General features: G+C 38.9%; 1 protein-coding gene across 2 annotated transcripts in view; it reads right to left on the reverse strand.

The window, feature by feature from the left end:
- Nucleotides 1-10,972: 10,972 nt before the first annotated feature.
- Nucleotides 10,973-19,115, reverse strand: part of LOC117315980 (E3 ubiquitin/ISG15 ligase TRIM25-like) — a 187,139-nt gene continuing 178,996 nt past the window's right edge. The window contains exons 1-2 of one of the 2 annotated variants that reach the window (XM_033870460.1): nt 14,644-14,713; nt 10,973-13,340 (exon numbers count right to left, since the gene is read on the reverse strand). In XM_033870460.1, the coding sequence (XP_033726351.1) occupies nt 11,326-13,311 (1,986 nt within the window). In that variant the 5' untranslated portion in view covers nt 13,312-13,340; nt 14,644-14,713 and the 3' untranslated portion in view covers nt 10,973-11,325. Of the gene's footprint in view, nt 13,341-14,643; nt 14,714-19,115 lie in introns of those variants that run through there. The other variant, XM_033870459.1, reaches the window with a different exon arrangement.

Genomic DNA, 19,115 nt, shown 5'->3' on the forward strand with positions numbered 1-19,115 from the left:
TATATGAATACCACATCCGTTTTACAGTACCATGTACCCTGAATTGTCATACGGTGTATTCTATGTTTTGTACCTATCCGCTATACTGTATAATGTATACGTACCGTATTACTCCGTACCTTGTTCCTCTGTATGGTTTGTGTTCTGTATCGATAACGACTGTATACATAATGTGCTGATACAGCATAAAAATCTGTATTTGACTGATAATTATGAAGGCTAGCTACCTACTACTGCCGATAACCGACAAAAATCGGCCGCATTATCACATGTCAATAGACTAGATATACTGTAAATCACTTAGATTTCGAAGATACTTTATTTCGCGATCTTACCTCGACTGACTTTTCCATAAATACATGATTTTTGAAACGCTGATTTAAGATAACATTTAATTCGCGAATTATGAGTTATAAGAGCCATGAACGTTGTAAGATTCTTACATTGGTAACCGATAGCTTCACCGTCATCCAAAAATGTTATTTTTTATGACCGCGAAGAAGATGAATTTGCGATTGACTCTCCTCGCGTATTAACATGAAAATAATTTTTACGCGAAATAAAAGTGATTAACCGTACATGGGGTAATAAATAAACAGGCACTGTTCTTTGCAATGTTCTTAAATTATATAATATAAATAAAGTTCTGCTGATAAATTTATAGCGTTATATCTGGGTTCAATAATTATATTAAAGATGGAAGCGCAGTTTTGATCGAGTCCGAGCTGTTATGTCGGTTTAGTAGAATTCATAAAGCTTGGTCTATAAAAAAACAAAATCATATTTCGTTTTACGGGCAGACGTATGTGATGTTAACACCCAACGCAACTTTTTTTTTTTTTTGCACCAGATGTGTTTCTACAGCTATTTACTCTGCCGTATTAGTATTACTCCGCTGTATAGTATAGTTCCAAATAAGAGAGGGGATTTTTATCAAGTCAATAAACACAACGTGTAGTGTTGTAAATTCTAGTATCAATCGAGTTTGTTTGCAATTGAACTTGACCGATAATATAAGAATTCTTATAACAGAAACTGAATTCAATCAAAATGATGAGACCAAGTATCGGTACAAAATTATCTCAAATGAAATCTGGTAAATACAGAATAGCAAGAGCAAATGGATGGAACGATACAAAAAATAACTGTGGTTTACCGGCATATCTGCGGGACAGAGCCGCAGAATTTTAAGATACACTGGAGGAGGACTTGTCGTATACAGAGTTATGTGAAAAACAAACCCATCGACCAATTAAAATAATTGAGATAACCTCAACAGTCAACTATAGGATAGTTACTTGTGATGGAAAGGACAAAACTCGGGTAGTTCATGTAAATATCCTAAAGCCTTTTGTCGAACCAGATAATATAGTTTGTGAAAAAGGTAGAGAAGGTACAATGGAATCTGAAGGTACAAGGGAACCTAACGCTGTGAGTCATGTATGTATGTCCAATTGATGAGTCTGGACATTGTCCTAGGTGCCTCGCCGAGTGTCAAGAGAGGTCACATTTTAATTAAAGTGTCATATCATTAAGGTATAATAAAGGGGAACTTATCAATAGACTGTTTAGATACGGCTATACTTATCAATGAATTAATGCGTGAAAATGTTCTATCGGATGACGAATGGAAGTTTATGGCCTTACAGATAAGGGGAGCCAGTGGCGTGAGAATGGGTGTGCCTGGACAGGGTGATTAGGATAATTGTATGTAGCATGAATGGTCAGTCTAGTGAGAAAGGACGAGTAGAGCAGACGGAAAAGTGTATGGAAGCTGGAGTCATGTATTGTAAATATATCATGTAAATATGTTAACAAACTGTACATAGAAAACTAGAGGAGTATTGTTGTGAGATCAGTAAACCAGTGGCTCCATCACCCAAGCAAGACTTCGTTTAGGGACCAACAGATGATGATTTTGGATTTATGCTAGATGATTTCATGGAATATTTTAATAATCCTGCTCCTCCTCCTCATCTGATCGTCCCACAATACCTAACAACGTGACATATCCAATAGTAAGCCGAGATTTGCAGTAATATGTCAGAAAAGTATAGCGACGTTTGTGTCTGAACAGGAAAACAGCAACACAATAAAAAATCATTTCTATCGTCAACCTGTTACGTGCGTTCTTCACAATAAATAGAGAAAATCAATCAAACAATTTGTCTATTGTCGGCGGGATGATGATACGCCGTTCCTTGTTATGAATAGAGTAAGGGTTTCGCCCCTTGTTACGTTAGACCTATTGACTACCACAATAATAATAATGAACACAATGTTGAAAAGCTTTTCGGTGTAGAGTATAAAAGGAGACTTTTTTATTTTGCTTTACCATGTTTGAGTATATCAGTTTAGTTGGTAGACAATCGAAGATATTTGAGATTCCAGCTCTGAGATGATAGTCTCTGTATTAATCGGTGCATACACTACTGGGATGTTGACCTGAATTTTGATCTTTGTAGCATTTAGATAACATTTTTGTGACAAAACAATTTTAAGTATGTTTCTGACAATGTTTAAGGTTAAGGGGACTATCTTATTTTGTCTGATAACCGACATACCTCTTGTGGATGAAATCATACATATACATGTATATCCTTGGTATATACATATGTGATAACCACTTATCCTCTTATGTAAGTGCGATTTATATATTTATATAATTTTGTATATAATCGGTAATGATATACTCAGACATATCTTCGTGACTGTCATGTTATTTACTAATTTACTTATCCTCTCGCGGATTGGATGTATCTAAAGAATATGTAATTCATCATCAAGGATCATATGACCTGATCAAAGTTTGTTGTTGAGCAGGATCAGTCGCTTTAACATTATCATGATGTTAATAAATACTCATATTTTTGATGCTTTAAGAATGATAAAACTGTCAAAGTGTAATGAATTATAGATGTGTATCAATACAGGATGCTAAGACTACAGAAGCTACATGATTACAAATACTGATGATTATTAGACTGTAATAGCCACCTCGATGTAACCCGGCTATAAGCAATCACTGAATATCACATCCCTGTAGGTAAGACTAAAGAACTCTACTTCCGAAGATAAGGAATAATTTTACTAGGGTCTTGCCTTATCCTTCATTACGACTTTCATTTATTATAATGTCGTTCTTGGAATTATGCAAATTTTGACATTTCACTTGAGCATACTTCCCTGTGGATAGTTACGGTTTTGTCTAAGTTTCAGATCGTAACGTGTTTCCTGGACATTTTTCATCCTACACTTGGTCCTTTAGTTGAGTGAGCTATATCTTCACCATCACAATGTTATATGGTCGAGGTATTATACTGAATGTATATGGAACCAGGATGTCTGTGTCAATCTTGCTTTCTAAAACTGTCTTTCCTATTAAAAACAGCCTCACCACACTGAATTATTTCATTTTACAGTAGAAATATAATTTTGTTTATTGGTTTATTGTTAGTATGTGTACGTACCATATCGACCTATTGTTTTGTGGATATTGTTATCCGTTACCAATATATTGTGTTATTTGCGATAGTTATTGTTTATATGAGTCTTCGATAATTTGTTCATGGTATTGGTTACATAATTACTCAATCATTATACAATACACTTTTACGATTTTTGTTACGGTGTTTGCGTGAATAGCGTTTAAACAAATGCAGAGGTTAAAGATCCCGCCAGTCAGTCGGTTTTCAAAGCTTTAGGAGTTCGCCAACCCACATCGCCATCCCGAATGAATGTCAAGGGGGGCAATAAACGTGATTTTCCAAGAAATACCCATACAATGATTGTTTTATATACCCACATTTAAATTAGTCCACCTATCGAACCACTGTTCTAATAACCTCGAGTTTTTCAAGGGTCTACTGATTTTTCCCAAAGAATAAGTCTTTCTATGTGTACTGCCGTTTTTGTTACTTGTTGTGTATTAGCGCTGTCGTTTTCAGCAAAATGAAAAAAAAAAATTAGATGAAAAAAAAAAAAAAATAGAAAAAGGAAAAACACAAAAATCTTCAGCCAGATTCTAAAAACAAGAAGATGTAGGAAACCATATCTTCTTCAAACGCTAATGTTCTCGAAAGCATTTTCGGACTTTATTGTTATACAAGGGATTTAGGTAGAGACGATCCGAACGGATATGACAAACACAATGTCTAATCAGGATGGAAAAAGTAACAGGAAACTGCGAAAATATGAATAAATAGCACTTTATTAAGTTGGTTAATAACATTTTTGAAGAATGTGGTTCAAATTGTGTGCATTATATCTTGTCAACAAAGGAAAGGTAAAACACATATTATAATACAATACAATGGTATACAGCTTAGAGCATAATTGACCTATAGGGATCATATTTCATTTTCTTCGATTACGAGATAGTTAACGAAACCGCGAAGTCTATAGTACACCGGATTAAACCACCTATAGTTACGAATACATGTCCCCAATGATCATGCTATACGTGTGTGTATGCCGTTTTAGACTATCATTTACCTCTGTCAGATTTTATTTTTTTCTTCTGACGTGTTGCAACACAACTGTGCTCTGCTATCTAAAATAAGTTTACAATGTATTTATTCATATGGCCAGGGTAGACACACAAACATGTACAGCCTTATCAGTTATCTCGGTCATTGGATTGTCACATCACACTTGTGATTACACACCTGTATTTATCCTAGTCAGCTGTAGAGATAACATCGTATTACCGATACACCGAGGTACCCATGTACCCTGACAGTTAGACGTCACACGTACGTCTCCATAGTGTACGGTTTGTGAAATCAATGATAGATCCTAACAAACAGTTTTTTTTGTTTGTTTTTTTAATAACGTCCTGTTAACCTATGGTCAGTATCAGACAACTGCCCCACGTAGGTTTCGATGGTAAGTTATGTCATTTAGATACACATCTGATTAAAAACAGTTCTTATTTAGCATGTTTATGGAGAGTTTGGGGTATACTGTTTTAAAATGAATCCTGGAGCTTTTACTTTGAATTTGTAAAAAATGAAAAACAAAAGTAAGAAATATGGAAATGTATACTGTTTATATGTATAAGTCATTGTAGATAACTTAAATTTCAATTTTGATTTGATAAAGAGTAAAATTTAATACACAACTTAAAGTGATTTTTATCTGTATGTACGTCCTTGATACGACATACATTCCGTATATTCTGGCAAGTTATTCCTCTGATTAAAACGTTTCTTTTCGATAAGATAATAGAGTGTAATGGGTATATATATTTCAGAACGTCTCTTGAGGCGTTGAGTATCTACGGTGGGAAAATAAAGAACTATGTAAGATATGTACTTTACATCTGAATCGGTCAATGGAGATGGTTACACCTCATTTCAAATTTGATACGGACAAAACAATGTCGTCAGATGTTACGATTTAATTGATGTATGTACGGTGTGTACACGCTGTGTTGGGTGTATTGTGCGATCACACAACTGTATACATACCCACCGCCAAACACGTTTATGATAGACATTTTACATATTGCCAGACACGGACCACTGGCACTGACACTGATATAAAAATACGGGGAAAACACAAAATTTTAAATAAATGGCTAAGGCAAACAACATACTTCTTTTTTTCTCTCCCATTTTAATTAATCATCGTGTTATAATATAACTATTCTATATAACACAGAAGGAGAGAGCAAAACGAACAAACTTTCAGTTCATATATATATATATATATTACATTTATTTCCGGCATGTGTCCGTTATATAAACTTACTAACGGAAACAGGGTCTATAAGTGTGTAAACGTTAAATTTGATGCGTAGGAATACATTGTTAATTTATCATGATAAGCCGGACCGGAATGAACAATAAGTGTGAATACGCAATGACTATTTTCGTTTCCGTTTTTTCTATATTTTATTTATTCTTGTAGTTGAAAACCTTCTCCGCCGATTTGGAATCAGCTGTTTAGCGGGTCAATTAATTGTCCGGCTGTAACGTCTATTATATATAATGGCGATTTCATTTTTATAACATTAAATAATAAGGGCTGTTAGAATAACATTAATCGTCTCAGAAATGTTTACCACCAGAAATTTATAAATCACCAGCATTTATAAAATGATATTCACAATAAATCGCATTATTTTATATATTTTAGCCATTTGACACTTTCTTTAGTATAATATGATATAAACGATTGGTATTGATATCAAATTAGTATTATATCATTTATTGTGATTACCTGACTATTTACAAGTGGTTTACAGATATAATAAGACTAAATAACTTGAGATATATCATAGTTATCACACTTATGACGTAAAATATCCTTTTCTGATATTTGATCAACTAGACGTTCCTTCTAATCTTCTAAAGTACCTGTTTTACAACCTGTTCCTGAGTAATGTATTTTTGTGAAGTATGTCTCCTGTATCCTGTTTCCGTAACACTGTACCCGACACCATGTCTCCCGTACCCTGTACCGTAACACTGTACCCGACACCATTTCTCCCGTACAATGTCTCCCGTACCCCATACCCGTAATACTGTACCCGACACCATGTCTCCCGTACCCCAAACCCGTAACACTGTACCCGACACCATGTATCCCGTACCCTGTACCGTAACACTGCACCCGACACCATTTCTCCCGTACAATATATCCCGTACCCCATACTCGTAACACTGTACCCGACACCATGTCTCCCGTACCCCAAACCCGTAACACTGTACCCGACACCATGTCTCCCGTACCCTGTACCGTAACACTGCACCCGACACCATTTCTCCCTTAGAATGTATCCCGTACCCCATACTCGTAACACTGTACCCGACACCATGTCTCCCGTACCCCAAACCCGTAACACTGTACCCGACACCATGTCTCCCGTACCCTGTACCGTAACACTGTACCCGACACCATTTCTCCCGTACAATGTCTCCCGTACCCCATACCCGTAACACTGTACCCGACACCATGTCTCCCGTACCCTAAACCCGTAACACTGTACCCGACACCATGTCTCCCGTACCCTGTACCGTAACACTGCACCCTACACCATTTCTCCCGTACAATGTATCCCGTACCCATACTCGTAACACTGTACCCGACACCATGTCTCCCGTACCCCAAACCCGTAACACTGTACCCGACACCATGTCTCCCGTACCCCATACCCGTAACACTGTACCCGACACCATGTCTCCCGTACAATGTATCCCGTACCCCATACTCGTAACACTGTACCCGACATCATGTCTCCCGTACCCTGTACCCGTAACACTGTACCCGACACCATGTCCCCCGTACCCTGTACCCGTAACACTGTACCCGATACCATGTCTCAAGTACCCTGTACCCGTAACACTGTACCCGACACCATGTCTTCTGTACCCTGTACCTATAACACTGTACCAGACACCATGTCTTCCGTACCCTGTACCCGTAACACTGTACCCGACACCATGTCCCCCGTACCCTGTACCCGTAACACTGTACCCGATACCATGTCTCAAGTACCCTGTACCCGTAACACTGTACCCGACACCATGCCTCCTGTACCCTGTACCCGTAACACTGTACCCGACACCATGCCTCCCGTAATCTGTACCCGTAACACTGTACCCGATACCATATCTCAAGTACCCTGTACCCGTAACACTGTACCCGACACCATGTCTCCTGTACCCTGTACCCGTAACACTGTACCCGACACCATGCCTCCCGTAATCTGTACCCGTAACACTGTACCCGATACCATGTCTCAAGTACCCTGTACCCGTAACACTGTACCCGACACCATGCCTCCTGTACCCTGTACCCGTAACACTGTACCCGACACCATGCCTCCCGTAATCTGTACCCGTAACACTGTACCCGACACCATGCCTCCTGTACCCTGTACCCGTAACACTGTACCTGACACCATGTCTCCCGTATACCCCAAAGGTAAGGTCCAACGCTATTTGCTCACACATAGGAATGTGTATAAGCAAAATACACATAACACAAATTGCGCTAAAAAATTCTCTATAGGAAATCACATAAACAATGTCTTCACAGGTAAGACATATGGATATCAGTATTATATTAGTCGTCATTTCAAGAGAAGAGACATGCATTTATATCTGATTAATTACAGTTTTCATTACGCATACGCTCTGGTCAGCTGGTTCCTAAGGATTATGTTATATGGGATTATTTAATCAGCCTCTTATGTTGTATTCCAATAAAACAATTATATCATTTTCTCCGAATCTTATTTAATTGTTTTAATCTGAATGGGTGTCTTGTGACTGTTACGCATGTACATATTTTTACGAGTATTGAAGTTGGGTTTTTTTTGTCTTTTTTTTTTTTACTTGATGAATCACATTACAGATTAAGCATATTTGTATCTATATCTCCAACCATGAGATGTCACATTCCTTCAGTTTATATGAAATATGAAATCTACATGAAACTTACGAGTACTTCGACTTTACTACAACTTCTGCGAAATTATCAATGTCGCATATATGAAGGTTAAACAAATTTGAATCAATGTATTTAGTAATATGTCCCGTCCCATGAATGTTGTATGGGGCATCTCTATACGGATTCACAAATATGTCCTTGACGTGGCTTTGTTCTATACATATATTCCGTCAAGGTGATTGTCGACAATAATTACATCCATAATCCCGGATGACATATGGTTCTAATACCGTCTTGATAGTCGTATGGTGATCATGAGCTACACGGTATTCAAAAAGTTTTTTCGTTGGCTAGTGAAAACAGCTTGACCATTCTTCGCGTATGTGGAATCGATCAATGAATACCTCATCGCTTGACCTTGAACTATGACCGAGTTCCCTAGACATTTGATGTGACCGATTTGACCATTTCAATCGAGTCGACAGGATGGGTTTAATAACAAAGTGGTAAATCATGTGTAATGGGATCAGTTTTCCACGGGGTCCATACTACATAGGTCAGAGTAAAGAATGCGCTGATTGGATCAAATTTCAACGGCTTTAAGGGTCAACATTAAACGAGGGTCCATTTTCAACGTTACACGGGCACTTTGTCAAGCTGTACCAAATCACCGCACACACAAACTATACACATTGTTTCCCGACTACAATGTACAAACTTACCCTGTACGATATCATTGTGCTCGAAACAATGTACAAATGTACTCTTTACGATATAACTGTACCCGATATGATGTACATAATTTTGTATGTACCCTGTACCATATCGATGTGCCCGGCACGATGTACACATGTACCCTGTACGATATCACTGTACTCGACACAATATACAAATGTACACTGTACACTTTCACTGTACCCGACACGATGTACACATGTATCCTGCACGCTATCAATGTACACAACACGATGCACACATATACCCTGTACAATATTACTGTACTCGACACGATATACAAATGTACACTGTACACTTTCACTGTACCCGACACGATGTACACATGTATCCTGCACGCTATCAATGTACACAACACGATGTACACATATACCCTGTACAATATTACTGTACTCGACACGATATACAAATGTACACTGTACACTTTCACTGTACCCGACACGATGTACACGTGTATCCTGCACGCTATCAATGTACACAACACGATGTACACATTTATCCTGTACGATATCACTGTACCCGACACGATGTACACAGGTACCCTCTACGATATAACTGTACACACACGATGTATACATGTACCCTGTACGATATCACTGTACACAATACGATGTACACATGTGCTCTGTACGATATCACTCTACCCGACACGATGTAAACATGTACCCTCTACGATATCACAGTACACACATGATGTACACATGTACCATGTACGATATCACTGTACACAACACGATGTACACATAAACCTGTACGATATCACTGTATCCGACACGATGTACACATGTACCCTGTACGATATCACTGTACACGACACGATGTACACATGTACCCTGTACGATATCAGTGTACCCATCACGATGTACACATGTACCCGGTACGATATCACTGTACACACACGATATACACATATACATTGTACGATATCACTGTACACGACACGATGTACACATATACCCTGTACATCACTGTACACACACGATGTGCACATGTACGCTGTACGATATCACTGTACACGACACGATGTACACATGTACCCTGTACGATATCAGTGTACCCATCACGATGTACACATGTACCCGGTACGATATCACTGTTCCCCGTACTATAACACCGTTATCTGAGTTTCATATTTGGTGTCGATCGCATTCACATGACCAAAATGAGAAAGAGGGTGAGAGAAAAAGAAGAAAAATCAAGAGCAAGCATGTGAAAACGAAAACTTTGCTTGAAAAAGTTCAAAGGCCTAGTTTCCCTTTCGGTTCACAGCTTATCTTCTAGCTGTCTAAATGGTTTTCAGAATAAGCTACATGTAGAGTCATTCGCACAACTAAGATGTTGCTGTTCATACTGTGATTTTTTGATAGTGTTAAGTATCATGTATAATCTGAGATATAATCAATAACTGTAAATCCTAAAATGAAATTTTAATTGATTTCAGTCTTTTGTTTATATATATATATCACAGTAGCAGATCCCGAATGGTTTGCTGTAATGCCAAACGGATTAGGAACTAGTGACAGTATAACTAACTTTTTGGATTTAAATTCATGAAAATGTCAAACAATTTTGCGATAGGACGCTATTTCCTTGTTGCCTGGTTCAGGTTTGTGTCACAATTTGAAACGTTGTGAATTAACATTGAGTCTGTTATATTAATGTAATGTTATCAGTAACGACCAAAGTCGACTGTATTCACGGGTATCGGGGCCGCGGTGGCCTAGTGGTTAAGGTGTATCGACACTTTATCACTAGCCCTCCACCTCTGGGTTACGAGTTCGAAATCTACGTGGGGCAGTTGCTAGGTACTGACCGTAGGCCGGTGTTTTTTCTCCGGGTACTCCGGCTTTCCTCCACCTCCAAAACATGGCAAGTCCTTAAATGACCTTGGCTGTTCATAGGATTTTAAATACAAACAAACCAAACAAACCAAGCATCACGGTAATTAGGATACAGATTCGTCATTTTGGTATGAATGAAAACTAACAAGTTTGTTTATATATAACGTATTATATTAAATCACGAGTAGATCGTCACTTACAGCTATTGCCAATACATACGCTTTTCTCTGTCTGATGACGTCATTAAAACATGTATTGAACCAACAGGGAAATATATTTAGCAGGTATCGCTGTTTGTTGATGGTGATGCCGATTGGAGCAGTAAAGACATATTTCGAGACACAACACACTAGTAGAGTTGAAAGACCCGGATGTAATTATCCTCTCTACAAGGGAACGCGTAAGTTTTATGTCTAGTGACAACGAATTTGTCACCATTTACAGATATTGCCCATGGATTCACCATACCGTCCGATGACGTCAGCAGTTCCCTGGCGTGTGTCCCGTTGCCAGACAATTGTACGATGTTATTTGAATTATTACCACAAACGTAGATGTTTCCCTCCCTGTCTTCATCTGTTCCCACGGCACAACTCACGACGCCGACCTTCATCACCTCCGTGTGACGTTTGTCAGCCGACAGTCTGGACACCGCGACGTCTCCCTTGTTATGGCTAATGAAACTGACGAGTGTGTCTCCCTTTACTGGGTCCTGTGTGAGTGAGTAACAGGTACTGTTATACTGATGTAACAAGTCAGCCACGCCGTCCTGTGTTACACTATACACTCCTCCTCCGTCTGTACCCACGATAAACCTCCCGTCTGTATGTGCTATACCATAGCAGTTCCTACCGTTTGGTATCCTGATCTCAGACGACAGGGAGAGTTTTGATGCCTCGACTTTCACGACACGTATACCACCAGGACTGGAGACAGCGACCGCCACAGTGTTGTTGTCCACCAGACACAGATCATTGGGATTTCCTCGAATGGTCAACTCGTCCAGGAATTGTCCTTTGTCTGTAAACAGCTTCAGCGTATTGTTATCGAAATCACTTACCACTATTTGATCACATTGAAGGTACACAACACCACAGGCACAGCAATTGTTTTTATCTGACGGAATCTTTATGTTGAACTTTCCGATTTCCTTCACTTCGCGTTCTAACAAGGGTGGTTCTAGATCACAATGGTTGCCAGGGAAATGTCGTGGTTGTTTCTCGATTATGATCTTTCCCATTGCGTCGTCATCAAGATTCCCGTGTTCGTTTGTAACACGATGCTTGATTCTGACGGACCTGTACGACTTTCTCATCTCCGTTATCAGGGCCTTACACGACTGTACCTCTGCCTGCCCTCTCTGGTACAACACTATCGTCTCAATGTGGTCATTTCCCTCTACGGCGGTAACGGACGACTTCATGGTATTCAGCATACTATTCATCAGACGTTCACACTGCCGTAATGACGTCTCCATGTTTCTCCTCTCTTCTTTGAACGACGTGATCAACTTGTCTGTGACGTCCTTCTGTAGCGTGTTTAGCCGTTTATCGACCTTTTGACGTAGATCGGTGATACTCTGTAGTGCGACTTTCTGGTTCTGTACCAGAGTTTGAAGTTGTTCGTCAAAGTCCTTCAATATTACGTCCATGACCTCCGTATTTTTCTTCAACATGTCCTGCATGTCTGCCAGGTAAGATTCATCATTAAGTTTCTGAAAATAGTCTATCGCTGTTGTCACCACTTCACAACGCCTGTGATCTTTGAAAACGCATATCTGGCATCCTAAGAGTTTATGGTCCTCACAATACCAAACCTTCTTCTTATGGTGTTGGTCACATCGAGGGGCTGACTTTTCAAGATTTGTTCGGTTGTATCCACTGATATCTAAGATACCACATTCATTGTGCAAAACATCGTGGTGTTGCACCTTACAATCATCGCAGAAATTCAAATCCATGTCCTTACACATGAATTTCGCGGGGTTGGTCATGTTACCTTTTTTCTGACAGGGTTTACAGTACAGTGGTTCAGGCGATCGTTCCTTGAGCTGAATGAGATCCTGGATCACAGCGTTAGTCGGGAACTGTTCTGCCCACTTATCCTTAGATTCCACAGGATTGACAGGCGGTGTCATCCTCCTACAGACAGGACAAGGGAAGGATGTTTCTGACGCCATCCTCCCTGACAACTCCTTGGTGATGTAGGTCCCGAGGCATTCCTGACAGAAGCAGTGGAGACAGGGTAAGGACTTTGGTTTTTGAAGTCGCTCCAGACAGATAGGACATTCCAGTAAGTGTATGTCCAGTTCCGGAGGGTGTCGACCTTCAGCCATTTTAAGGTTCACGAAGGATATACAGTGACCTGAAAAGGAGAAAAATTCACGCTATTATTTTTCCCTAACAGTTTTTACAAATTTTACAATTTACTGACTTTTTATGTGTTAAATATTCATTTTCACTCTTTCTCCCGTTATGATTCATAATTCCGTAAACAATAAGAGCAAACTCTTAAAATTGTATCGCTACATTTTTTCACTTTTTATTTTATATCGACCAGGGCTGATAGTATGGGGAACAGGTATCTGTTACTACCGAGACTTGCCGAGCCTCATAATCTCTCATTCAATCAACATTTTAGATATATATAATAAAACAATGCACTGAGCTAAAGCCACCATATCTTAATAAGTTATATTACACCAGATGCAAATGGAAACTTTATTTACGTTACAATAACGCAGCAATTTGTATATCAGTTCCACGAAACCACAAGGAGACGGACATACGCACGGATTCACCTCACGCATTCGTCTCGCATACAGGGAAGGCTGTACCCTTAAGTTACCTTAGTTGTTGATAGGATTTCACACATTACTAACATTACTAAAAAAAAAAAACAAGTTGTATCAAATTATTTCAATCACACCTGATTTGCAAGATGGACGCCTAAAAAAAGCCGGAGTCAAAATGAAGGAGAAAATCGATCTCGGACAGCCTAGTTTGTTACAATGTACCAATGTGACACAGGCGTCTGCATCTTGTTAGTATTAATATAAGCAAATATCATCTCTACTCCTATTCATACTAACCAGACGCAGACGCCGGTGGTACAAACAATAGTATTTTACAGGTTTATTTCAGAACGAATCTTTTCCTGATAATTCACAATGTTATAATTTATTTTTTATTAGTCAAATACATTACTTAAATGAACCTGATTATGATCGCCGGTCTGTCTTCTAAACAACAAATTAATAATCATAGAGTATTCCAGAATTCTACAACGGTCTCTCTTAACATGATTATACCACGGGGGCATGTCTAGTCGTATTCCAAAACTAGCCAGAAATACCTATATATTGAAATATAGGTATTTCTGACTATTTCTAATATAAGGCAAGACATGCCCCTGTGATCATACGTCTATAACCGGACGTTTGACAATCAGGAAATAATAATCACTGACTCTACGACATTTACATAATACCAAGAACTCACACAACAGGATGTCACGTTTGCACTTTCGATTTGTGAAGCTCTGAATACAGCGGATGTTTATCAGCTTACAAATGCATATAATATATATATTATACCATCTATACCTATCTATTGTGTATATCACAGTAAGTCGGAGTATCAATGTCAGTTTTAGACGTAATACTCACCCTAGAATGCTCTAAACTACGATAAAATCATCGATCGTTTACAGGCGACGAGTCATTCCTTTACTTCCTTTTCGTATATAATATACAGATCACTGGCGGCGGGCGGTATCATAATTCCGGATAGGGCAACATTAAACGTTATGTTAATATTTTATGAACTAAGGTGTATTACAAATTGCGCTTTATGCGTATAATTCGTCTAAATTTATTATATGTAATTGATTAAATCACCGGTAAATTAATTAAAAGTTATCTCCATGAACACATTAAAATTTCATGTTAATAAATACAGTTTCATCTATAAAGTTAACCTGATATGTAAAATGATTGTTATCTATATATATATGTCCTTAATACGACACATTCCGTATAGTCTGGCAAGTTATTCCTTAAATACACATATCTGATTAAAACGTTTCTTTTCTATAAGATCATATAGTGTTTCGGGTATATACTATATTGTAGAATGTCTCCTGAAGCGTTGAGTATCTACGTTAGGAAAATTAAGAAATATGTAAGATATGTACTATACATCTGAATCGGTCAATGGAGATAGTTACATCTTCATTTAAAATCTGATACGGACTACAATATAATGTAGTAGTGTCATTATTTGACAATATACTTTTAATATGTTTTTGTATTTTAAATATACGCGCCGTATGAAACGGAAGTCAGCTTTCCGCGAAGCATTCTACGGTACGCAATGCGGCAATAGTTTTAGCGCGCGCGGTAGAATAGCACGTGAGAATGCGAGCGAGCTAATGAGCGGATGTGATGTAACGTGTATGTAAACCTGTTTGTAGTGTACGTATTGTCTATTTATGGAATGCGAGTGTTGAATGTTGGGTAGTTTTACCTGGCGCACTGGTCACTTATGAACAGAGCGGTCAGAGGGACAACATCGTATATTGGTAATCATAGCCAGCATAGAGACGAAAAGATGTAGCGAACACTAGAGTCATTAAACGTAAGTACCTGTGTAAAAATATATATAAGCGTAATGTAATATAGTATCTTTTATATAATATATTTGATTAAAGGTAGTATTTTTGTTAAAAGTAAAGTTGATATTCTGGAAATTAATTCAGATTTCGGGCGTGGTCGTATTACGCGAGTGATTTCAATGAAGCATGGTTTTAATGTGTGCATTATTTTATTCATATAGCTTATTAACTGAACGGTAAGACGAGTACAGAGGACTCGGCGGACATAGTCCGGGAAAACCCTCTTCATACTGAAGAGGTGGGTATTTTAATGTAATTAAGATAAATGAATGATAATTGTATAAATAATGTAAGAGCTGCTATTTCTATATAATGTATAGATTGATTAAAACAGTTTTAATGTATATATTCGCCAATTGTAATTAATGTAACTGACTACGGTCAGGGAGATACTTTGTCTCATTGTATAATTGCGTGAATTATCATTATGTATAAATATATGGTAATATGATGTATTTCATGTTACAGGGTTTTATTTGTATAATAATAAATATTGGAAACAAGAACCCGGAGTTGTATTATTGAAGAAATAAGACGACTATTACATTGGCGCCCATGACACAATGTCGTCAGATATCACGATTTAATTGATGTATGTACGGTGTGTACACGCTGTGTTGGGTGTATTGTGTGATCACACAACTGTATACATACCCACCGCCGAACACATTTATGATAAACATTTTAAATTTTGCCCGACACGGACTACTGACACGGATACTGATATAAAATATAAAATTTTAAATAAATGGCTAAGTCGAACAACTTTTTTTATCTCTCCTTTTAATTTAGTTTTGTGTTGGAATAAAAATATTCTAAATAACACAGAAGGAGAGATCTTTCAATTCATATATATACAAAATAATGTCGATTTTATTTTTATAACATTAAATAACAAGAGCTGTTAGAACATCATCAATCGTCTAGCAAATATTTGCCAACAATTTTTTAGAGGAAAATTACCCGCATTTATGAAATGATATTCACAATAAACCGCAATATTTTATCTATTTAAGATATTTAACACTTGTTCTAGTATGATATCACATAAACATTTTTTTGTATTGATATCAAAATAATGCATATCATTTTTCGTGAGAACCTGACTACTTACAAGTCGTTTACAAAAATCATAAATAACTTCATATCCATCATAGTTTACAATCTGTTCCTGAGTATTGTCGTACATTTTGTGAAGCATGTCTCCCGTACCCTGTACCCGACATATGCCTCCCTTATCCCGAACCCATAACACTACCCGACACCATGTCTCCCATACCCTGTACCCGTAACACTGTATCAGACACCGTGTCTCCCGTACCCTGTACCCGTAACACTGTACCCCACAAAATGTCTCCCGTACCCTGTACCCGTAACACTTTACCAGACACCATGTCTACCGTATCCCGTACCCGTAACACTGTACCGGACACCATGTATCCCGTACCCTGTACCCGTAACACTGTACCCGATACCATGTCCCAGTACCCTGTACCCGTAACACTATACCCGACACCGTGTCTCCCGTACCCTATACCCGTAACAATGTAGCCGTAACACTGTATCCGACACCATGTCTCCCATACTCCGAACCAGTAACACTGTACCAGACACCATGTCTCCCGTACCCCGAACCCGTAATATTGTTCCCGACACCATGTCTCCCGTTCCCTGTACCCGTAACACTGTACGCGACACCATGTTTCCCGTACCCCGAACCTGTAACATTGTACCCGACACAATGTCTCCTGTACCCCGAACACTTAAAACTGTTACCGACACCATGTCTCCACTACCCTGTACCATAACACTGTACCAGAAACCTTGTGTCCCGTACCCTGTACCCGTAACACTGTACCCGACACCATGTATCCTGTACCCTGTACCCGTACTATTGTTCTCGACACCATGTGTCCCGTACCCTGTACCCGACACCATGTCTCCTGTACCCTGTACCCGTAACATTGTTCCCGACACCATATCTCCTGTACCCTGTACCCGTACTATTGTTCTCGACACCATGTGTCCCGTACCCTGTACCCGTAACACTGTACCGGACACCATGTATCCTGTACCCTGTACCCGTAATATTGTTCCCGACACCATGTCTCCTGTACCCTGTACCGATAACACTACCGGACACCATGTCTCCCGTACCATGTACCCATAACACAGTACCCGACAAAATGCCTCTCTTACCCTTTGACCGTAATACTGTTACCGACACCATACCCACCTGTAGCCTATATCTTATCAACGTACTCACTTTACCGACACGATGTACACATGTACCCTGTATTATATCACTGTACCTGACAAGATGTACACATGTACCCTGTACGATATCACTGTACACAACACATTGCACACATGTACCCTGTACGATACCACTGTACCCAACACGATGTACACATGTACCCTGTACGATATCACGGTACCCGACATGATGTACACATGTACTATGTACGGTATCACTGCACACAACACGATATACTCATGTACCCTGTACGACACCACTGTACCAGACACGATGTACACATGTACCCTGTACGATATCTGTGTATCACACAATGTACACATGTACCATGTACGATATCACTGTACCCGACACGATGTACACATGTACCCTGTACGATACCACTGTACAAAACACGATGTACACGTGTACCCTGTACGATATCACTGTACCCGACACGATATCACTGTACCCTGTGCGATACCAATGTACACACACAATGTACACATGTACCTTGTACGACATCACTGTGCACAACACGATATCCACATGTACCCTGTACGATATCACTGTATACACACGATGTACACATGTACGATATCACTGTACCCTGTACGATATCACTGTACCCTGTACGATATCACTGTACCCTGTACGATATCACTGTACCCTGTACGATATCACTGTACCCTGTACGATATACACTTGTACCCTGTACGATATCACTGTACCCGACACGATATCACTGTACCCTGTACGATATCACTGTACACAACACGATGTACACATGTACGCCGTACGATATCAGTGTACACAACAAGATTAACACTCGTACACTGTACGATATCACTGTACACAACACGATGTACACATGTACCCTGTACGATATCACTGTACACAACACGATATACACATGTACCCTGTACGATATCACTGTACCCGGTACTATAACAGTTATCCGAGTTTCATGTTTGGTGTCTATCGCATTCACGTGACCAAAATGAGGAAAAGAAAAATCAAGACAAAAACATGTGAAAACGAAAACTTTACTTGACAGACTTTTAAGGCCTAGTTTCCCTTTCGGTTCATAGCTGATCTTTCAATGTTTTTTTTAGAATAAGCTACATGTAGAGTCATTTGCGTATGTAAGATGTTTCTGTTTATACTGTGATTTTCTGATAATGTCAATTACCATGTGTACTCAGAGCTATAATCAATAACTGTAAAAA

This window comes from Pecten maximus, chromosome 17 (genome assembly GCF_902652985.1).
Source record: "Pecten maximus chromosome 17, xPecMax1.1, whole genome shotgun sequence".
NCBI classification, from domain to species: domain Eukaryota; kingdom Metazoa; phylum Mollusca; class Bivalvia; order Pectinida; family Pectinidae; genus Pecten; species Pecten maximus.